At 37.3% G+C, this 24,205-nt stretch overlaps 1 protein-coding gene across 1 annotated transcript in view; it reads left to right on the forward strand.

The window, feature by feature from the left end:
* The window catches only part of NEB (nebulin), a 229,466-nt gene continuing 205,261 nt past the window's right edge, over nucleotides 1-24,205 (forward strand). The window contains 10 exon segments of the mRNA XM_043991344.1: nucleotides 1-77; nucleotides 707-793; nucleotides 1,337-1,402; nucleotides 9,582-9,623; nucleotides 11,292-11,507; nucleotides 13,443-13,550; nucleotides 15,498-15,602; nucleotides 16,811-16,915; nucleotides 18,201-18,305; nucleotides 21,633-21,737. Of these exon segments, the coding sequence (XP_043847279.1) occupies nucleotides 1,367-1,402; nucleotides 9,582-9,623; nucleotides 11,292-11,507; nucleotides 13,443-13,550; nucleotides 15,498-15,602; nucleotides 16,811-16,915; nucleotides 18,201-18,305; nucleotides 21,633-21,737 (822 nt within the window). The 5' untranslated portion in view covers nucleotides 1-77; nucleotides 707-793; nucleotides 1,337-1,366.

Here is a 24,205-nt window from a genome sequence, read left to right on the forward strand (position 1 = left end):
TGCTCTTGCCTGGGGTTCTCAGGAGGGAAGAGTTGGAGAGGCTTTGCTGCTTAGGACATTTATTTTATATATTAATGGTAAGGTTGACTTCTTTATTTGGGGGGAGATTGTTCTATCATGGGAAGCTTCTCCTGAGGTATTTTACAAAATTGTGGGTAATAACTGGGGAAAATTAGTGAAAAAGGAAAAAGAGATGGGAAATCAAGAGCCTTCTCATCTGTTGCTACTTACTAATACCCCAAATTTAGGACTTTTAATTAGAGCTAGGGTCCTCACTAACCAATTTGTTTATTCTTTGGTGATATTAGTACTCTTCTCTAACAAAATCTATTTTTTTTGCCCTCTATATTTCTCCTAATGTATTTGCACTAAAAAAGGGACCATGTTGTATGTTCCTATATTTAACCTGCTCTACTGGGCTCCATTTGCCTCAGAAGGAATGAGTGTTTTGCTAGCTAAACAAAACCAGCCAATGATTTAGGGGTATTGGCTTACATGGTGAATATCTTTGCAAGCAAGGAACAGCTGTTACAAAGCATCATCTCCCACCATCAAGCCTCAGCACTCTGTATACTAGCATCAAACCAGGAAGCTCAAATTTGATAGGGAGAACCTCTCATTAGTCACTGAATTGGGAATGTATATCAAAGATCCCTCATTCCATGTATTTTAAAACCCATATTGTATGGATTTTGATATTTTTCAGGTTTGAACAAGATTTGCAGGAAAAAAAAGAGGGAGTGCCCATTCAAGCCAATGGTGTGTGGGGAGAGACAAACCCCAGTACCTTGAGGTCATTATTGTTTTTTAAAATTTATTCAGACATAGTTTTCTATGTGTGACTTAGTTTGAGTGTTCAATCATGAGCTTTTCTTCTGAGGTATTCAGCACAATCAAAACTACACAAGAAGAAACACATTGTTTTCTTGCACTTTCGGTTAATTCAAAACTTTTTTTCTGAAAATCAAAATGAAATTTTCTTTTCTTGACTATATTAAATGGAAATGCTTTTGGTCCAAGTTGGTAAAAATGTAAACATTATCCTTCCCATTTCTTCCCTAATTCTAATCTCCTCCCCCAAAATATAACTAGCTGGAAAATGCAACCATAAATAATGGTATCATACATTATTAAGGGAAGCCAGTGAGACGAAGATTTGGTTTTGATGCTTTAAAAATTGTGTTTTAAATTCCTAGTCTCACTTTTTATGACAAAAAAAATCTGTGTATGTGTGTGTTTAATATTCACATTGCTTTAGGATACCAATGTCATATGCTTGTTTTCATTCCTGAGAAAAATGTCTAACATATTTTTATTTGTCTGTAATATTAAAAAGTTGTAGGTAACAGAGTACTACTCTGTAAACATGGCGGATGACGAAGAATATGAGGAGGTGGTGGAGGTAAGATGAACAGTGTCTGATGGCTTTGTTTTGTTTGCTTTTGTTTTATGGGACATTAGTCACTGCCTTGAAACTGAATCAATCATTTAAAAATGACATTGTCTCTTTTAAATTTACAAAGGCATTGCTAGTGTATATGAAAGTGGATATTTTTAGTTGAGTTTAACTATAATTATGTGGGAATCAGAACTGAAAGGAAATCCCACCACTGTAGCCAAACTTTTCTTTTCTTCTTAAAAAAAAAAGTGAGAACTAAAGGTTAGTTTTCATTTGGCCTAGAAAACCCACCCTTGATGCACCCACTTATTCTTTCCATTCCCAACAAAAACAAAGCACCAGAGAGGAAGAGAACAGAAGGAGGAAGTAAGTTCCAGTGATGCAATTATTACTTACTACTTACCAGAGTATAAAGAAACAAATACTAGTCTTGATTTCAAAGAGAATTTCTATACTATGTTATGGGTCAGGTTCTCATTCCTTGAAAAAAATCATGTTTTTATATATTCTGATTTATTTATTCCATTCAAACCCTTCACAATGTGCAGTTGCCATTAACAGTTTCTCTCTGAGTCTTTGCTTTTGCCCAAGTGACCAACAGAAGGAGCAAGACCATGTTTTGTTTTCATTAAAAATAGAAATTGAGAGAGAATGAGCCTGTAGTGATTTTGAACAGTGATTTTCAAGCTTTTTTGCTCATAGCACCATATTATTCTCTGCTGTTAGAAATCTAGGACTATTTAAGTTCAAAACACTGCAGGGTGTTCAGGGAAACTCCAGACGTCCATGCAATTGCAAGTTAAGTTCCATATAATTCTGGGTACGCCTAGTGAAACTCTCCCAACACACCTTTTGAAGATTACTCCTCTTGAGTTTCAAATCACTGTTACTTTTGTATCTTCTTTCACAAAGTCATTGTGGGTTTTTTTTTAAAGTCCTAATGTTATGAATATTTTTTTCCTATCCGAAAAAATTTTTTTTCTAGACCCATTCAAACTATCATTTCATCTTTCTCTTCCCCTTCACTGTCAAATGGTCTCTTTCTTTTGATAGTCTATCTTCTACCTCGGAGTCTGTTGGAGTTGTTTTCTAGGTGTTTTCCTACCTCACTGACCTCTCCTTTGTCAATCTTACTTGTTTATCTTCTTTCTCTCCACCCTTCCCCTAAGTATCTTCTGAAAAATCTTCCAGTGGTTTTAGTCTCCTTTGTCTACACTCTCTTCATTGGTGATCTCATCCACTCTCTTTGCTTCAGTGATCAGCTCTCTGAATGCCTTTAAATTATACATCTAGCCATGAGCCCAAGCTGCATCCTATTGGATGTATTCACCACCCATGTTCTACTAATACTTCATACTCAGAATGTCCAAAATTCATGATCATCCCTCAAACTTACCCCATATTCTAATTTCTCTCTATTTCCACACCATCATCCTCCTAGTTACTGAAGCTTAAAACTTCAGTATCATCTTTGAGTCTTCTCTCACTTTTATCCCTGACATCTTACCATAGCCAAGTATTCTCATTTCTCTCTGATGAGTATCTATAGCATGAGGAAGCTACTATAATTTCTAATTAGTCCCTAACTTTTTATTCAACAAAGAGTAATTAAAATTTTTCCCTTTCCAATTGCTCTGATCACACCTTGGTTTTGGTCTCAATTATCTCTCACTTGGATACCCTTAATAGCTTTCTGGGTTGTCTCCAAGTCTTTAGTCTTTTTCCTCTATGATATAATACCAAATAATCTTTCTGATCCATGGATCTGAAAATGTCATTATTCTGCACAAAAACTTTAGGGATTTCCCATTGTCTCCTGGACAAAACACAAACTCATTAGCTAGGCATTCAAGATCCTTCACAATCTCATTTTGTTGTTGTTGTTTTTGCTGCTGCTGTTGTTGTTTTGTGGGGCAATGAGGGTTAAGTGACTTGCCCAGGGTCACACAGTTAATAAGTATCAAGTGTCTGAGGCTGGATTTGAACTCGGGTTCTCCTGAATCCAAGGCCAGTGCTTTTATCCACTGCACCACCTAGCTGCCCCACAATCTCATTTCAACCTACCTTTTCAACATAGTTTCACACTATTCTCCTCATCTACCTTATGTCCAAACAAATTACATTACTTGGTGTTTGTTAATATCTTTTTGCCCTCTTCTACCTTCATGGATTTATTCCAACCCTCTCCCATTTCTGAAATGCCCAGTACCTTTCCATCTTTTGAAATCCTTTTCTTCCTTCAAAGTACAACTCACATGTCACTTCCTTCATGATGTCTTCCCTGATTGCCCCAGCTGAAAGTAATAGTTTCTTCTTTACATTTTTCACAGTCCATTGCTTCAGTCTTTTCTTTGCACTTTTAACATTTTACCCCATGCCTAATTTATGTAAACATCTCATCCTTCTAATTAGATTGTATGGTTTTTGAAAATGGTGATTGTGTAATTTTTTCATCTTGTTATTACCAGCACCTGACAAAAGGACCTTGTATGTAGAAGGTATTTTACAAATGTTTGTTGAATTTCCTTAAACTAATCTCCTTTACATTGAGGGGAGGGGGAGAGATAAGAGGAGAGGAGAGAAGAGAAAAGAAGAGAGGGAAAAAGAGGAGAGGAAACCAGAAATTCCCTGGAAATAGTCACTTGACTCAGCTCTCTAACTACCCTTAGGCTCATGGATGTGAGAATGCTTAATAACTCTTTTTTGTTGTGGGGAGGCAATGAGGGTTAAGTGACTTGCCCATGGTCACACAACTAGTAAGTGTCAAGTGTCTGAGGCTGGATTTGAACTCAGGTCCTCCTGAATCCAGGGCCAGTGCTTTATCCACTGTGCCACCTAGCTGCCCCCCCTTAATAACTCTTGATCAAGGGAATGATAGAAATATCATCCTAATATTTCTGAATATGTCCTTTATATGTGAGGACCTCTGGAAAAAATGTCACTTTTCCCTATCTTTCCATTAAGGTATTTCTTAGACTGAAGTTCTAAATTATATTTTCAAGTCAAATATTTAAAATTTCCATTAACAAATTTTATGACCAATCTGGGAAAAAAATTATGTCAAAGAAATGATAATGGAAAAAACTGCATTACTGCAGTCTTTCGGTTAAGATCAGGGCTAATTATTGTCTTGGAAACCATATATGGTCCCTAACTTTATCGATATCCTTATTAATCTATGATGCAAAAATTGAACACAATACTCCAGATGAGTTCTGATAAGGGTGGAAGATAGTGGGACTATCCCTCTCTATTCCTGAAAGCAATGCCTTCTAATTCAGCCTAGGATAACATTATTTTTTTTGGCTGTCATATCACACTGCTGACTAATGTGAGCTTACAATCCATTCTACTGTCTAATCACATCTTATTCTTTTTTTATATCTAAGTAAAAACATTTATATTTATCTTTATTGAATTCATCTTATTAGGTTCAGCACATTTATAACTATTCTTTGAATCCAGCCATACAAACAGTTATGAATGCATCTGATTGTATTGTCATCTAATCTGTATTTTTCCATCTTCATCATAAAGATAGTGTGATATACTTTATCCAAAGTTTTGATATTCTATGTAAATTATACTCATAGCATCCTTCTCATTTGCTTGGTAATACTGTCACAAAAGGAAATAAAGTTAGATAGGAGTGTCCTGATCTTGATGAAATCATGCTGCCTTTTAAAAATCACCAGTTCCCTTTCTAAATATAAACCTACCATCTCTTTAATGATCTATTCTAGAATTTTCCCAGGAATCAAAGTCAAGCTTATTAGCCTGTAGTATTCATACTCTTTTCTTTCCCTCTCCTTTTTTTTTTTTTAAATTGGGACATTTGCCTTTCTCCAATATTCTGATACCTCTTCATAATATTTCAGATATCACAACAGTGATATCTGCTAATTTTTAAGAGGCCAAAATGTACTTAATTTGGGCCAGAGGTCTTGAATTCATCAAGGGCAACATGATGTTCTCTTACTGTCCTTTTATTTATCTTTGGTATCAACTCCATGGTAGTTATCTCTGTTGTCATTTCCAATTTAAAGTTCATTCTCCTTTGAAGAGAAAAAAAAGAAACAAAATAAGAGTTGGCTTTTCTGTAATCAGTGATCATAATCCATCTTTTTTCTCCCAAGCTTACTTTTTTAAAAACAATAAGCCTATTTGTTGACTTTAACCCCTATCACTAGCCTCAGTTCATTATGAACTTTAGCATTCTTAGTACTATTTTTATGGGACCATATCATGCTCTTATACTCATCATCTATTGCTTGGCATTGCTTCTATCTTCTGTACATTTCTTTTTTTTTATTTTTTTTTTAATTTTATTTTCACGGGCAATGGGGTTAAGTGACTTGCCCAGGGTCACACAGCTAGTAAGTGTTAAGTGTCTGAGACCAGATTTGAACTCAGGTACTCCTGAATCCAGGGCCGGTGCTTTATCCACTGCGCCACCTAGCCGCCCCTTGTACATTTCTTTTAATGATCTAAGTTGGTTGGTAAGTTCCCTGTGCATCCACATCAGTCTCTTCAGACAAATCCCATCTTTTCTCTTTGAAATTGCTTTCTTTTGTGTCTTCAAGTCTAATCTAATCCCCTATAATTTACATGAATTCTCTCTACAATAACTCCAACCACTGACCATCTAGACTCCAGGGATGAGGAGCATTAAATATCTTCAGGCAACCCACTCCATTTTGTCATAGTGTGGATTATTATGAAGCTCTGTCTTATATTGGCTTGAAATCTGATTCGTCGATGTTCTATTGATCCTAGTTTTGCCATCTGGGATCACACAGAATAATCTTCTTCCAAATGATTGCCCTTCAGATATTTGAAGACAAGTATAGCATCCATAGTAGACTAATATTATTCTATGACACTTGCTTATAGGAGAGAGAAAAAAAGGGAAACATCAGGAACATCCTTAGCTACTTTGTCTTCTTAAGCCAATGGAAATTAGAGTTAGCACTTGAATAGATTGATTTAGTTAGATATCATCAAATGTAGTAGACAATTTTTAGTGAGTCTATGCCTGCCATTTTGTCTCCCTTATTGCTTTATGCTCTATTCTCTGCTCTGTATCTGACCAGTGGAAACTAAACAACTCTATTCTGTTTGGGTTGTGAATTGATGCCTTATTGATGTCAGTGGTAACAATATCAAAATGGGGTGGTTGTAGAAATTAGAGTAAGTCATCAATAAAGGGATCTAAAAAAACACAGAAAGGAACTAGTTTTAAAAAAACTCAAACATATCCCTCTAAGGAAACCAATCAGTCTTAAACATATGAAATAAGATTGTCCTGAGACTATCCACTAGAGCCAAGTAAAGATGAAAAGGAAGGAAATGAGGAAGACAGGGGTAGAAAGTCTAATTAGAAACACTGTAGGGAAAGATAATTATGAGGCTTGACATAGATACCAAGGCCACCAATCTCTTTGTATAAGCTCTACTGTGAAGGTGTTTTAGTCATATTTCTGAAAGCCATGTTTATTGATAGATACTGTGCAGCACAGGCAAAATGAAATTGCCAGCAGAAAACTATTTTAACTTTTGCTAACAACATTCAAAACATTTCCAAATATCTCTGGTTAGTCTGGTTTTCTCTCTTGATGCAGTGAGTCTTTCCTGAACATGAAATGAAATCCTCATCAAGAATTTTCACAGGGATTGTGTGGGCCTGTGAAGGGCTATCCCACTGTAAGGTATATTTGCGAAGTGCTTTACAAACATTATCTATTTTGATCTTCACAAGAACCCTGAAAGGGAGGTGTTATTATTATCTCTATTCTACAGATGAGCAAAGTTATGCTGGCAGAGGTTAGATGACTTGTCCAGTGTCTGAGGCTGGATTTGAACTCAGGATTTCTTGACTCCAAATACAGTGTTCTATCCACTGCACTACCTAGCTGCACAGAAATGTTTTATGCAGCAGAATGCAATAACAAAAAGATATCCATGTAGACCTTTGTAGAATAGCATGGATAGAATGGCATTTGAGATATAAAATGAAATATAATAATACAGCAGGAAGAATCAGAAAAGAAATATTTATTAGCATGAGTTCTAGGCCTTATTTATTTTTAACCAAGACATGGTTCCACCACTAGTGTCAAGTGTAAAAATAAGAGGTTGAAATAAATGGTTTGGGTAAAACTTCTCAGTTAAGAGCAGGGTCTACCTCAAGATGACCTGAAAATGGAAGATGGTGACTGAAAAAGTGGGGTTCAAGATTTTCTGCTCACCCTAGGTGCATATTTTAGTGATAACAATAGAAAAAATGAAAAGTATGCTGTTATGTAAGTCTTTTGATGACTGAGAAAATTATCCAGATCCTTTATTTTCATCTCTTTTCCCATTATGCTTGACCTAAATGAGCCTTTCCTGCTACTCGTCCAACAGGGTTGGATAAGGCTGAGGCAGAGGGAGCTAAATCTACTCTCTCTTACGTATTTTCAGGAAAATGTCAGCCAGCTTCTAATTGTGGTCTCTTTATTGCTAGTGATGTCAGATGAACAAACACAGTCTTGGTTTACAGATCTAGGTTACAGATTCCACAGAAGTGGTGATGGCAAGACTTACCCCATTAGTGTGTTCGGAAGACATCTTGTTTTGCTTCTTCTCTGGCAAGGGCAACTCTTGATCTGTTGGAAGTCAACCCTCCTGAATAGAATTATGGGACTTGGAGAGATTAATTTGGCACCATATTTAAGTGGGAAAGACATGAACTTAAATATATATATATATCCATATATTTAAATAGATATACATAAATGTATAATATGTTATATATTTATTATTATATATTATATCTATTTAAATATCTATATAGATATATATCTCAAAGATAATGGTATTTCATATAAGAGAAAGTTATCTTACAACTATTTATGGGAAAGGGGTATATTCCTGGGTTGAATTTAGATAATTTTAAAAAGGATTTATTAAACCTCTACTATGTGTTTGGCAGTATGTGCTACGTGCTGGAGACAAAAAAGGCAAAAGAAACACAAAGAACAGATTTGTTTGTTTTTAACTAGCTTAAAATAAAGTAAAATATATGTCCCATAAAGTTATGCAGTTTCTGTCTTCTCAATTAAGGATGAGGTATAATGTGAAGAACACTGGCCTGCTGGCTAGCTTTATAAACTTGTACAAATCACTTCTCTCTGGGTCTCAAAAAAGCTTCCTTCCAAATCTAAAATTCAGTGAATAAATGAGAAATCTATGGAAAGCAGATGGTCAATAAGTAATGTCAATTACCATTTTTCACAGATAATATTTATCTAGACAATGTACACAATACTACAACTTCTTGTTTCTGCTATCTGGATATTTTGAGCCTCTGTATCACAAATGCTTCATTTCAGAAAGAAGATATTTGGAAGATAGGCTGATATTTACTACTACTACTACTACTACTACTACTACTATTATTATTATTATTATTATTATTTTGGCGGGGCAATGAGGGTTAAATGATTTTCCCAGGGTCACACAGCTAGTAAGCGTCAAGTGTCTGGGGCCAAATTTGAACTCAGGTATTCCTGAATCTAGGGCTGGTCCTCTATCCACTGCGCCACCTAGCTGACCTCTATTTACCTTGATTATTGACTTGCAATTCCTGGCCTAAGAATCCCATACATTCTAGCTTCAGCTAGGGACCAAGCGGCACTTAATCCTCTTGTCCTCACTATACTTCCTGAACTGTTGAATGGAACATTGTGGGTGCCAGATGTGGAAAACTAAACAAGCAAACTAATGAACAAACAAGTAAATAGGTTAGGTAGGTAGGTAGGTAGGTAGGTAGGTAGGTAGGTAGGTAGGTAGACAGATAGATAGTTATCACAGATTTGGAGCTAAAAGGAATTTTTGAATCATAGGATCATAGATTTAGAATAGCAAGGGACCTCAGAAGCCATCTAGTTGAATCTCCTAATCTTAGAGATAACAAAAGTGATACCTAAGAGGATAAAATAATTTGCCCAAGGTCACACATGTGGTGAGTGGAAGAGCTGGGTACTTTGACTCCAAAGCCAGCATCCTTACCACTGTTCCTTCCTAAGCCAGCTGAGCTACTGACACAGAGTGAAGGATTCAGATGAGGCTAAATGAGATTCAGGTGAGAACCAGCATAGTCTCTTCTGATGAAGTGTTGGCATTTGTGCTCTATTTTTAGTACTACACAGAAGAAGTTGTCTATGAAGAAGTGCCGGGCAAGGTAAAGCTCAGGACACTTGCACGAGCAGCGCACTCACGAAATTGCCATGGGTTTGGTGCTGTTCACAGTCTCTCAGCACCATTGCAGGGAGAAGTCATTCATTTTTGGGCTTGGGCGGGGGTGGCTATGTCTGAAGGGTTATTTCACCATCCTAAAATTCAAAATAATAGGCAAGATGTTTGAGGATTATTTTCCAGGAAATATTTTTGGAAGTCCTGGTTATGGTATGGATGATGTTAACCAGAATTGAAGGCCACATATCCAGTATTCTTACCTGTTGTTGCAGTTGTGATCTGCGATGCAGATGCATGCAGCATCACTGCCAAGGACTGCCAACCTGTCCATCATCATTTATGTCAACAAGGATGTCATCTCACTCCTTCTTGACATGATGCATGTAATGCTACTCAGACTTAATTCACTTGAAATTCTGAGTAAGACATTCAGATAGATATTCCAACTTGGAGCTATTTTTTCAAGGTGAAATACCTCTCTTGTGATGAAGCTTTGTGTGGTTTTCTGTGTGCAAATGTTTCTTTTAATGCTCGGTAAGACATAAACCAAGGGGTTAACACCGAATGTTTTGCAGTACGTATTATATCTGTGCAGAAACTAACTCCTTTAGAAAATGGCAAAGGGGTTAATGTCCTAGTTAATACAACTCCTTGCTTAGAAAACAATTGGATGGCCATGCTTTGACAATGCTTGAGACTGATTGTTTAGTTACACACTTTCATCTTTAATTAAATGTCTCTTCATAATTGTCCAGAGGAGCTTTTGTGTGAGGAGAGGTAATTTTTGCTAGTTTAAAGAATATATTTCAATGATACCCAGGTGCTTGGCTTTTGTCTTGATTGCAAGGACCATGTGGTATTGGTTTCTTTGCTTGTAAAATGTAATTCTAATTTCCTACTTACCAGATAGGGTTGCTATAGGAGATAAATGGCATGCTATAACTGAAGCGCTTTTCACTCTTATGAAATAATAATTCATCAGTGAACATGACATTCACACTCATTTAATTAAAAATTAGAAGGTAGCTTATTAGCCTGTTGTATTTGGTATGATTAATTTCTGTCATTTAAGGTTAATTATTGCCTTCCATATAGTCTCAGAGGGATGAGGAAGGAGAGAAAGCCTGCAAAATAAACAAGTGCTTTTAATTACAGCTTCCAGCCATTTGTACCTGGCTCTTGCTTAATCGATTTCACAAGTTGTTATGAGAGTCAGAATCTGAACTTTATGTGTGTCCCTTTTCCCAGCTTCAAATAATATGAATTCAGCTTTTCCTTTGGCATGTTGATTAAAAAGAAAGTCATTCAAATCTTAATAACAATGAAATAATTAAATAACCTTTAATCCCAGCATTTGTCACTATGAATAAGCTTTTAACAAAATGGTATACATTAATAAGGAAAAAAACCCTTTTTAATATATACTGTCTATAGCAATCGAAGAATATGTCTGTGAGCAGACAATATAGTGCATCCAATGACATGACATTGCATGTATTTATTTGGATATTGTGAGCTATATCTTGTTTTATGCAATATACAAAAATATCACCAAAATAAAATGCACTAACCTAGGTCAGTATACTGAGTATCAATACCTTGGGGCAGTATTTTTTCCTTTATGATAATCATGATTTGCCATCACAATTTTCAGACAATAACCAAAGTTTATGAGACGACCACTACACGGACAATAGCTGACCAGGATTCACAGCCTATATCTTACCATGAGGAACGGACAGTGTCTCATGATGAGGAACCAACAAAACCAACAGAGAGGAAGAGAATTATCAGGAAGAAAGTGGACTCTTCAAAATTCATGACCCCATACATAGCACACAGTCAGAAAATGCAAAATCTCTTTAGCTCGGTAAGTTTGGATGGATCTGGAGTTCTTAAGTCATCTCCTGAAAGTTGTTTTGTCAGTGAGAAGAAATTACTTTAAAGGAGTCATCGACTTGTCACAGAATTATAAGCTATCAATCCTCTGAACTTTCCCTTTGTGAGTTTTCTTTACATATGTAGTCCCTGTGAGACAGAATGACAAAATAGGTGTATACCTGGCCTCCAAATGAAGAATGACCAGGTTCATGTCCTGCCCCAGTACATAATGGCTATGCAATTCTAAGCAAGTCACTTAATCTTCTCCTGACCTAGGCAGCTCTCTAAGTAAAAAAAAAAAATTGCCTAGCACTTGACAATATTTATTAGTGGAGGGAATTATTTCAGCAGGAGTTCCCTGTATTGGTCTTGGTCTTATTCTGTATAGTATAAAACTGACATCACCATTGCCTTCAGGAGTTAACGTTACAGAACACATATTCATATATCAGAATAGTTTATATAACCCTTCAGAATATATATTTGTATATCATGACTGTGTGTGTATGTGTATGGAGAGAGAGGGAGAGGGAGAAAGGGAGAAGGAGAGGGAAAGGGAGAGAGGGAAAGAGAAAAGCTGTAGAGACATTGCTATATTCTTCAGGAGTTAACCCTACATAATGAAGCCAAGACCAGTTTCAAAGCCCAATGCTATTTAGTTATTAATAATTAGTCGATCTGATCTATGATAACAGTATAAAAAAGCAAAAGTTGGTAAAATATATAGAAACCATGTCTGAGATTAATTAATAGAATGTATAATAATATATAGACTATTAATGAAAAATATATCAAAATAGTTGCTTAAAAAGCACCCCTCCCCCATCTTCCCAATTCTGAAATTATGAACCAGACCAAATCAATTCTGTCATTACTCCTGAATGAGGTGTGCAGATCTACTTCTCTAGTGTTCCCTGCCCCCCATCCTCCATCTGTGCCCTCTAGTATCTTTCTGAACCAAAGTACTCCTTCCTGGTTATAACTGTCCTCTATGAGTTGTTTTCCCCATTAGCACATAAGTCCTTGGAGGGTAGGTACTATGTTTGTTTTTCTATTTGTATATCCAGCACCTAGCACTATGCTAGATACACAGTAGCACTAAATCCCCTCCCCCCTGTAATTCTCATTTGTTTGTATTTGAATGCTTTGTTTTAGTAATATAATTTCAGAATTAAAGATTCAAAAGAGCAAGTTAGGTTGTGCTCATAAGTGATCCACCTGCCCTCATATTAGGTGCAATTCTGAAAAGCATGCCATTGGCAGCAGAATTGGATCCCAGATCAATAAGGCAACCCTCTGAAACTAGAAGTTGTAAAAAACAAACAAAAAAAAAGTGACAAATCTTCATTGGTAAAGAGAGTTAACTCACTGGGCACTTGTGTGTGTATATATATGTGTGCATATATACATATATATTTATGTGTGTATAAATGTATATGTATTTATAGGGCAGCTAGATGGTATAGTGGTTAGAATGCTGGAACTGGAGTCAGGAAGACCTGAGTTCAAATCCAGCTTCAGACATTTACTAGCAGTGTGACACTGGGCAAGTCACTTAACCCTGTTTGCCTTAGTTTCCTCATCTGAAAAATGAACTGGAGAAGGAAATGGCAAACCAATTCAGGATCTTTGCCAAGAAAACCCCATATGAGGTCATGAAGTGTAAGACATGACTGAAAATTGACTCAACAACAATAAATATGTATATACAACAACAAATATGTATATACATATATATAATCACCAGTCTTCTAATAACGGTTTCTATGAGGCATACATGGCAATTTTCTATTTATCAAGTATTCACTATTGGCATCTGATTCATTTTGGCGATGAGGATGCATATTAAATGATGATAAATACGGTGATTGCTGTGTTCCTGGCTTTAGTGTGTTTTAGTTGAAATGCTAACATTCGCTTTCAGAATAAGTACAAAGAGAATTTTGAAAAAGCCAAAGGATTACCTTATGCCAGCACGACTGATACTCCAGAACTGCGAAGAATCAAGAAAGTACAAGATCAGCTCAGTGAGGTGGGTGGAGCCTTTAAATCAATCCACAAGGACGGATTATTTATTATGTGTCAGACACTGTGAGAAGCACTGGAGATGCAAGTACAGAAAACAAAATATTCCCAATTTGCAGTGAGCTTGCGTTTTAGTTGAGAAGATAAGCTGATATAAAAAGACATATATGGCAAAATATAAAGTTAATAAATACATATATACAAAGTTAAGCTGAACTGACTCATGCCGATTGTTAAATTTTCAGTGTGAACATTCATACTTCGGAAAGAAGCATATGCTACAAATTAGGGCTTGATGTTCAGTCTTGTTGATTGTCTAGACTTGAGAAAATGTTAATAACGCAAAATAAATTTAAAGTGTGTCATGGGTATATTTTACCCCCCCCAGGACTGATTGTTAAATATTTACCAGTAAAACCCTGTGTGTATGCATATGAGTTTATATGTACATATTATATATGTGTATATACACACATATATTTATAAACCATGTATAATAACAATGCAAATATGCATATACATATGTGGTACATATATGCATACATTTATATGTTCTATTATAATATATGCATTTATACACATGCTTATAAAACATACCCATGACACACACAAATGTGTATATATACATATATAGCACACATGTGCATACATTTATAGGCTATATTATATATGTATTTATACACGTATATTTAGGAAACATGTACCCACAACACATGTAAACATGTATGTGTATATTTGTGTATGTACACACACATATACATAAGAATATATGACATGGAGGCAGGAGATGGAGGGTTGTAAGTGAAGAAAAAAGAGGACAGCTTGACTGAATTGAAGAGTACTAGAAGGTAGGTTGGGGTCAGACTTTGTAGGGCTTTAAAATCTAAGCAGAGAAGGTTATATTTTATTCTAAAGGCAACAGGAAGCTTGTGGAATTGGTTGAATAGAAAATGCTTGTATCTTTGAGGAAAATGGACTTTAACTACATATGCAAAGTATAAGGTTGTGTGATGTTAAACAAGTCCAGAGGTTTAGAGGGAACATTAATTATAAGCCGTAGTACCTGGTATAAACCTCAAGGAGCTGGTCAGAGATCCAAATAGCAGTATATATTTAGAGAGGAATATGAGAAAGAGCCTCCACTAAAATTCTGTTCTGATGTCTCTTTGTGGCATGGAATTGACCCTATGTTCTTGCAGGATATGCCAACAGGACAAAAATGCCCAGAGCCTTCCTAAGATAGAAAGATTTCAAATACAGGTACACTAACCGCAAAGCCACCTGAGAACCACCTCTAACTCAGTTTGAAGAGGCTCATATAAAAAAGCTGACCACTCATGAAGATAGTCATGAAGAAGCTGTAGTCTGTGATGGTGTATGGCATAACCACTCTGATAAAGTCACAAGTCTTTGAAATAAGTAAAGACAAAGGAAACTGCAACTCAATCATGGTTCTTTAGGCTGATTCATAGGTGAGCCCAAGCAACAGCAGGCAAAATTAGCCCAAAAAATAAGATGAGAGGTGCCTAGAATCATAGGTGGAAAGCTAGAAGGGACCTACAAGATCAGCCCATTAGTACTGATTAAGTCCTTTCTATGAACCGGGTCATCTCAGATCATAGGGTAAGGACCAGCTGTGGTTCTAGTTCTTTTAGGCAAAATATCAAAAGTGTTCAGAGTTTTGCATTAAGAAACTGACATGGGGGCAGCTAGGTGGCACAGTGGATAAAGTACCGGCCCTGGATTCAGGAATACCTGAGTTCAAATCCGGCCTCAGACACTTGGCATTTACTAGCTGTGTGACCCTGGGCAAGTCACTGTCCTGCAAAAAAAAAAGAAAAAAGAAACTGATATGACTTCCCTCCGCTTGTCCTATGTGCTACCAGAACTTCCCTCAATCCCTTGGAGGTTGACAATACTCACTGACTCACTTGCACTATTATTGTTGCTGTAGGTGAAGTATCGCATGGATGGTGATGTCGCCAAAACAATTTGCCACGTTGATGAGAAGGCAAAGGACATTGAACATGCAAAGAAAGTGTCGCAGCAAGTTAGCAAGGTAAGTCGAGGATGGTTAACCAGGAGGACACCAGGAAAGAACACAGACTAGGGTCAAAGCTCCTGAGGTCAAATTTTACTTCTACCTCTACCTGGGACAAGTCACTTAAGATTTTTTGACCTTCATTTTCTTTTTTTTTTTTTGGCAGGGCAATGGGGGTTAAGTGACTTGCCCAGGGTCACACAGCTATTAAGTCAAGTGTCTGAGGCCGGATTTGAACTCAGGTACTCCTGAATCCAAGGCTGGTGCTTTATCCACTGCGCCACCTAGCCGCCCCAGATTTTTTGACCTTCATTTCTTCAACTGTAAAATGAAGGGGTTGGACTAATGGCCTCTGAGGTCTCTTCTAAATCTATGATATTATCTTTTATAGTTAGAGAAGGAAAATTGGATACCAAGGCATAATCCTGAATATTTTGAGTTTATTTCATATGCATTACTTCCATTTAATTCCCTATGTGGCTTTAAGCAAGTCACCTGACCTCTCTAGGCCTCACCTTCCTCATCGGTAAAATGAAGGGGTTTGGACAAGCTGGCACCAAATCTGTTAAACCCCATATAACATTTGACTAGCTAAGTGGCGCAGTGGATAGAGTACTGGGCTTGGAATCAGGAAGACTCATCTTCATGAATTCAAATCCAGACTCAGTCATTTACTAGTTGTGTGACCCTGGGCAAGTCAGTTAACCCCACTTGCCTCTGTTCTTTTTCTGTAAAATGAAGTGGAGAAGGAAATGGCAAACCACTCCAGTATCTTTGCTAAGAAAATCCTAAAAAAGGGGTCACAAAGAATATTATACAACAGAAGCTACTGAATATAATAAGCTGACAAAAATATTTGACTCCAGGAGAAAGGATAAAGTATACAAAATCCACACATAATCCTTTCCTCCCAATCTTATGTATACCTGGAAATATTTATATTTGTTGATGGTTGTCAAATTCATATGACAAATTTTGTTTTTAATGTAAAATACATGCAAAAAGGAGGCAGAATTGAGCTATGTAGTGAAAACCTTGGTGTTTGCAAGTTTTAAGCTTATCACTTGAGCTTATCACATTATAGGAGGTTATCACATTAAATGCCTTCCATGTGGCATCGTTGGCAAGTTTTGCTCAAGGAGCAAAAGAAGACACTTAACAGTTCTCTTGAGCGTCCTTAACCCTGAGGATTGAATAACTGTCTCACATCTGGTTTTTCCATCAAGGTTTTATATAAGCAGAACTGGGAAGACACCAAGGATAAGTACCTGCTTCCCCCTGATGCTCCAGAACTTGTCCAGGCAATTAAGAACACGGCCATGTTCAGCAAGGTAAGGGCAGTTGTTCAAACTTCAGTACCAGTTCACCAAACAAAATAAAAAGTCTACTGTGTACTAGGAACTGGGAGGGATAGAGAGTTTAGCAAAGATAAAGCAGCTTTCAGTTAAACTGTGGAATAAAGTACCTTTTATTTGCCAAGAAAACCCCAAATGGGGTCACAAAGAGCTGGACAGAAATGAAAAATGACTGAACAACAAGATAGTTGCAGCATTCTTCAAATTGTTCCAAACATCACCAATTTTACTTGCATTCTTATTACTATTCACTCTAGAAGGCAGAGAAGAAAAGAGAGGAAAAAACATTGAAAGCAAATAATTCTGTACTTCTGGTAAAGGTTTATCAGGGAAAAGAGGTTAGCACTGTTCAAAGAAGCCATCTGAGTGAGGTAGAAGAAGGCAGATTATATGGGGATCTCATTCAGCTTTGTTGTTTGGTTTTTTTCTAACCCTCTATCACTTAATCTAACTCAGGGGTTCTTTATCTTTTTTGTGTCATGGATCCTTTTGGGAGTCCAATGAAATGTAGACATATATTCCTCAGAATAATATTTTAAATGCATAAAATAAAATACATAGGCTTACAAAAGATACAGAATATACTGAAATACAATGATCAAAATCTTTCCCTCATCCAAGTTCGTGGACTCATCAAAATCTATCTGTGGATTCTTCTGGGGTCCCTGAGTCCAGATTATCAATCCCTTGATCTGAATTAACTGTGGTATAATAGAGACAGCATGGCATTGCAAAGAGAACTGCACATCAAGTCTGGGTTAAAAGACCTAGATTTAAATCTAAACTTTGCCCAAGAGGAATGTGAATGGAGTGCTGGACTTGGAATCAGGCTTTCATATCCCAGCTCAGCCACTTACTAGATACAGGACTATACTCAAACCATTTAACCTCTTGTAGTATCAGTTTAAAAAATCTTTAAAGTCTATCTCAGAGAGTTGTTGTGAAGCTCAAATGATATAACATATATGAAGTACTTTGCTTTAAAGTTCTATATAAATACCAGTTATTATTATTATTAAGTCATTTAACCTATTCAAGTCTCTGTTTCTTTTGAGGAGAAAATAACAATAGCAAAACTTAACTCCTCAGGATTATTCCAAGGATCCATCGAGATAATATACATTTTTGTAGCATATTACTAAATGTTTTATAGCACATTATACAAATGTGAGCTCTTATTATATTTGCACATAATTGCGATGAAAGGGAAATTGAATTGTGTTCTCATCTTTTCACATTTTTCTTTCTTTTTTCTTTTCAGAAAAATTACACTGAAGACTGGGAAGCAGACAAAGGTTTATTTTACCCATACAATGACAGTCCAGAGCTGAGGAGGGTTGCACAAGCCCAGAAAGCTCTCAGTGATGTAAGTGAAAATACAAATATGGCACTTGGCTTGAAAGCATGGAATTAGTGAATCTCTAACCCTCTTCTAGCTAGATTCACATTCCTTGGAACTCTGGGGGAGGAAAGTTTTGCCTCCCCTCCCCTTCCTGACTTTGGTGGGGGAGTCATCCTGTATCAATCGAGGCACAGAATTTTGGTACTTCTGAACCAAAGTGTACAGACCCTCAGCAGCTTTCTCAAATTAGAAAAAAGTATTTAAGTGTCTTGAGTTTGTTCTTTAAGTTATTTAAAATGGGTTCCAGAGCAGTATCAGATATCAACAGCTCCAATAGAAGAGCATGCCTCTTGCCTTGCATCAGCTCCAATCTGAGGTGTGCAGAGTAGGTTTCTTTACCATTAGTCCTGGCAGGAGTAGCATCCTTTGAAAGCTGATGCATTATTTTTAAGAAATGCTAACTCAGGGGGGCATCTAGGTAGCACAGTGGATAAAGCACCAGCCCTGGATTCAGGAGGACCTGAGTTCAAATCTGGCCTCAGACACTTGACACTTACTAGCTGTGTGACTTTGGGCAAGTCATTTAACCCTCATTGGCCCACAAAAATAATAAAAAGAAAAGAAAAGAAAAAAATGCTAGCTCAGCCTCAATTGTTCTAAAAACTGTCCTATGAAATTACAGATTTCTTATGTTAGCAGTCTAGTTATCTTCTATGATCCCTGCATCCTTTTCTATCATTCTTGTGCATGACTAATTATTCTCTACTTTGCTCCAGTATACTTATATATTTTTTCTTCCTAAGTATCTTACTTAAGCTTAAAATGGCCTTAGATAAATTTATCTGACCGCATTTCTTTTTTTTAAGTCTACAACTATCTTCAAAAGTATTAATAGGTACGTTCTCTATTTCATTTTCTGAGGTACAAATTTGACCCAAATTGGTCCTAGTGCTTTTACTCTTTCCTGGTGGTTAGTTATGTAAACTGAGGCAAAGGCTCTCTTAATGGAATTTAGATATCTCTTTCCCCAAAGGGAAAGACTGGAGAATGCTAAGGCTAGTTCTTGAGATTTAAATCTCCTTCTTCCTGAAAGGGAAGGAAACCAGAGAAAGACCATGCCTATAAAAATTAAAAGAAAGGTTTTATTAGTCAGGAAAGAAAATCACACATGATCATGGGTACTATTGAGCCTAGTGCCCAATAGGACACCATACAATAGATTGCAAGGTTTTATATACAGTTTAAATAAAGACAGGTAAGGAATTTGGGGTGTGAGTGTGAGTGTGTGTGTGTGTGTGTGTGTGTGTGTGTGTGTGTGTGTAATTAAATTCCAGGGGTGGAGGAAGTGGACTTTGATACATAAATCCGAAGGCATTCTTGGTGATAAGCAATTCAGTTCAAGGTCTTGATAAGATCTCTTCAAAAAGAAAAAGGATTATTCCAAAATTGGGGAATAGCTGAAGATAAGGTCCATATCCATAGTCACATATCCCACAGTCAGATAAGTCTTTGTTTGGCTTCAAAATTAAAGGATTGTTGGTGAAGACAGTTGTTCTGGTTACTTGGATAATCAGGGCAGCTCAAGCAAATCAAGGTACCCATTTTCACAGTTACCAACTTGAGGAAGTATGTTCCTATTTTAAGTCATTCAATACTTGGTAGTGTAACACAATAATACTGACCATTGTAAAGTATTATGCCCAGGACTGGCCCTTATAGATTCCTGTCTAAAAAGACTCCCTTGTTTCTCTTCTAAAATTTCTACTCATCAGCACATATTTGCTAAGTGCCTACTAGGTGTCACATACTGTGCTAAGGGAATGTGAGGACTATAAGAGAAATATCAGGAACTTGCTAAATATTTGAAAAGACAATAAAACAATTTTGGAACCATGAGGTGCTAAAGTATAAAGTGTATTGACCAAGGTACAATAAGGATGTTTTTAAAAAATGAGAATTCATCAAAAGAGGCAGAGAACAAATCGTCAGAGAGGAAGAGCCAAAAAAACAAAAAACAAAAAACAAAAATACCAATCACGGAAACCAAGAGGCCATTTTTAAGATGATTCAATTTCTACATGACATATCTTATTTATTATTCCAGAAAATGGATATGTTAAAGATGGCATTCTCTAAATCAATGCCGTGAAATTTATTTAAGGTTTTTGATATTTCTGAGGGAGCAGTAATCTTCTCTCGCCCCATTCCTGAAGTATTTGAGAGAGAAGCTACATCTTGTATTTTACTGCAGACTAAGTTTATAAAAAGTATCTTATTACTTAAATGTCTATTAATACCACAACATGGACTTCTACAATTATTGGGCATGGAGCCCAAGGCAAATTCTTATTCATAGCATGTCCCTTGTAGACTTTAAAAATGTGAATCCTATTCCAGAGGCTCTGTCCTCTTGATGTTCTTTCTGTAAATCCCTTTAACCCTGCTTGTCACGTCGTTCTCATTTTGCTTTGAATGACACTTTTCTAGTACTTGAGAGCTGTTGAGTTCATTAGGTATTGAATTCTAGAATCCCAAACAAAATCACTTTAAATCATTGAGATATCTAGACCCTAATCTCTGATAAATTGATTTTTCATCAGATTGTCAGACCACTTATCAGGAGATCTAGAGCCATTTTTCATCTCCCTTTTCCAGCCCCACATCCCTCCCACCCTCATCCCTAACTCCTGTTCTGACCTAAGAGACAATTAAATGAAACACCAGAATAACATGTCCACAGCTAAGAAGAAACAGACAGGGCTTAAAGAAATTTGGTAGTGAGCTTCAAATAAATTAAGCATGAAAGTCTGTCTTCAATGCTTTTTCCTTCCCTTCCCTCCTTCCTTCTCTTCCTCCCTTCCTACCTTGCTCCTTCCTTCCTTCCTTATTTCTTTTCTTTCTTCTTTCCTTCTTCCTTTACTTTCTTTTTCTCTCTCTCTCTCTCTCTCTCCTTCCTTGCTTCCTTGTTTCCTTCCTTGTTTCCCTCCTTTCTTTTCATGAGTCTCTGTGGAGATACTATAGGAATAGTAGAGTGGGCATCACAAGAACCAGAAGGCCTTGGGCTTGTAGATGAAAGCAGGATCATTTCAAGTATCACTTTGACCTCAATTTTGGAAACTCCAGAACATATAGAATTGTGTATATTTTTTCCCCTTCAAACTAAGTTCTAGTTGTGTTTTTTTAGTCTCATCAAACACAGATTCAGGGATTCTATTCATCGATGTGGCAAACTGAAAGGGGCAAAAGTACAAAGCCTTTTAAAGCCCTATTCACATGAGCATGGTAACAGGTGAATATTCTTTGGCTCATTAACACTAAATTGTTCTCATTTGTGTCTTTTTATGACCTCAGATTGTCTACAAACAAGGACAGGCAGAACGGAATTCTCAGTTTACTTCACTGGCAGATCCGCCAGATATAGAATTTGCCAGGAAAGTGAACAATCAACTGAGTAAGGTAAGCACACAGGGTTGGTTTGTGGGCTTCAGCAAGAGCTTCAGGAGATCTAGAACTATGATTTCATGGTGCCATTTGAAGACACCTGGGTCTTCTACTGGAATCTCTTCCTTCCCTCTCCCCAGTGGTTCACATTGCTTGCCTAAACAAATAAGCTGTGTGGCATAGTGAAAAGAGCCCTGAATGAAATCAGAAGCCTTGGCTTTAGATCCTGCTTCTATTTCTTCTTCCCTGTGTGACCTCAGGCCAATCAGTATTACAGCCTCCCTAGGCCTCCATTTCCTCATCTATAAAATGAGGAGGTTGGGATTAGAGGATTTCTAGGGTCCCCTCCAGCTCTATGATCTGTGACTCCATCAGGACAAACGTTTTTCAGAAGGCCTTGGAACAGTCTCAGCACAACAGCAGAGTTGATATATAAATCTGTAGAATAAGACAAGTGATAACAAAGCTTTATAGCTCAATCTCTGCTACTTTCCTCATGACTGTTAGCTCTTGTGCTTTCTTTTTTCTTTTCTTTCTTTATTTTTTTTGGTGGGGCAATGAGGGTTAAGTGACTTGCCCAAGGTCACACAGTGAGTAGGTGTCAAGTATCTGAGGCCAGATTTGAACTCAGGTGCTCCTGAATCCAGGGCCGGTGCTTTATCCACTGCGCCACCTAGCTGCCTCTGCTCTTGTACTTTCTACTTTGCTCTTGTACTTTCTTCCCTTAACTTCTCTGGGCCTCGCTTTCCTTCACCTGTCAAATGAGAGGCTTCTGCCTAGATGACCCCTAAGGTCCATTTCAACTCTCAATCTTCACCTTGTGAATTTATCTTTAATATCTTATCCTCAAGTAACTAAAAATGTACTATAGTAATTAACCAACAGAAACAAAATGGCACTGATTTCGAAAAGGCAAGTGACAAGGCGTGTGTACCTATGACTCAACATACTACATTTATGCAACAGGCGGTAACAAATATGTCTGTTGACTTGAGCTATGATTTTATTGATATGGGGAACTCCAAGAAGGAACTCCCCCTACCATTAGAGATTGACCACTCCTCTGTAACTATTAGATTTATGGAATTGCCATTGGACACCAAGAAGTTATTGGGAATTGTCCAGGGTTCCACAGCCAGCGTGTATCAGTAGGGAGACAAACTTAGATTTACCAGACTCAGAGGCCAGCTCTTTATCCAATATACCACATTGCCTCTTGGCTGGGGTTATGTTGATATTTGAATGTTTCCCTTCCCAAGAGAGAGGGTTAATAAACCATCTAGTTGAATGGTTTAAAAGCCTATGATTAAGGGGCTCCTGGGTCATTCCGAAAGTGGAGCTGGAATGTTTGATATTTGAGGAAAGATGCATAACTCTAAATTCTCTTGTTGTTCCCATGTCAATATGCTCCGGTGAAAAAAGGAACACCCAAATGTGTGTGGTTTCTGGTTCTTAGTTCAAAGACTGGTCAGGCTCGGGGAAAATTTTTAAAAAATAAAAAATGCCATGGGCTGTGTCTCAAACAGGCGGCAATGGATTCCATGACCTTTGAGGGCACTGGCAAACAAGCCTTCTCTGTCTATATTTAGGGTGGTAAACTAGTCCTGTGGTATGTAGGGTTTGAGATGGAATGTACAAAGACAGATGTTAGGCTAATGAATAGGCTTGTGCTAAGGTTCTATTTTAAATAGAGTACAACAGGCAGCCTCTTCCTAGGGTACTTCTCACGAGCAGTTCACCTCACTCCATGTGGTGATGTGCTCTGCCAGGTTGGCATTCTGTTTGAATCTGGGGGAAACTTCTAGATTTCTCTGTCAATTGAGTATTCTTTGGGAAACAATTTCTTTGCTGGGCAAAATGAAATACTGTCATACAGTAGGAAAAAAATAATTCTAGGGTTAGAGGACCCGGGTTCAAATTCTTATTGCTGGGGGCTGCTAGGTAGAGCAGTGGATAAAGCACCGGCCGTGGATTCAGGAGGACCTGAGTTCAAATCTGGCCTCAAACACTTGACACTTACAAGCTATGTGACCCTGGGCAAGTCACTTAACACTCATTGCTCTGAAAAAAAAAATTCTTATTGCTGATGCTTGTCACCTGTGTGACTTCTCTCAGTTTCCAAATCTGTAAAAATGAAAAGGTTGGACTAGATGACCTTGGAGTCCTGTTAGCTCTCAGTCTGCAGCTGTGCAAAAAGGATAGAAAGAAAATCATGGACAATGTAGATTGCACAGTTCCATTGATCTAGTTTTTGCAATCCCAGATTGTCCTGATTATAGACATGGAGTGTTTTGGATGCAGGCTCTAATAAGTATAGTAAAACCTCATTAATATGGACACCACTAATTTAAAAATTGAGAGAAGGGGGCAGTTAGGTGGTGCAGTGGATAAAGCACTGGCCTTGGATTCAAAAGGACCTGAGTTCGAATCCAGTCTCAGTTGACACTAGCTGTATGACCCTGGGCAAGTCACTTAACCCTCAT

This window comes from Dromiciops gliroides, chromosome 3, assembly GCF_019393635.1.
Source record: "Dromiciops gliroides isolate mDroGli1 chromosome 3, mDroGli1.pri, whole genome shotgun sequence".
In the NCBI taxonomy this organism is placed as follows: Eukaryota; Metazoa; Chordata; class Mammalia; order Microbiotheria; family Microbiotheriidae; genus Dromiciops; species Dromiciops gliroides.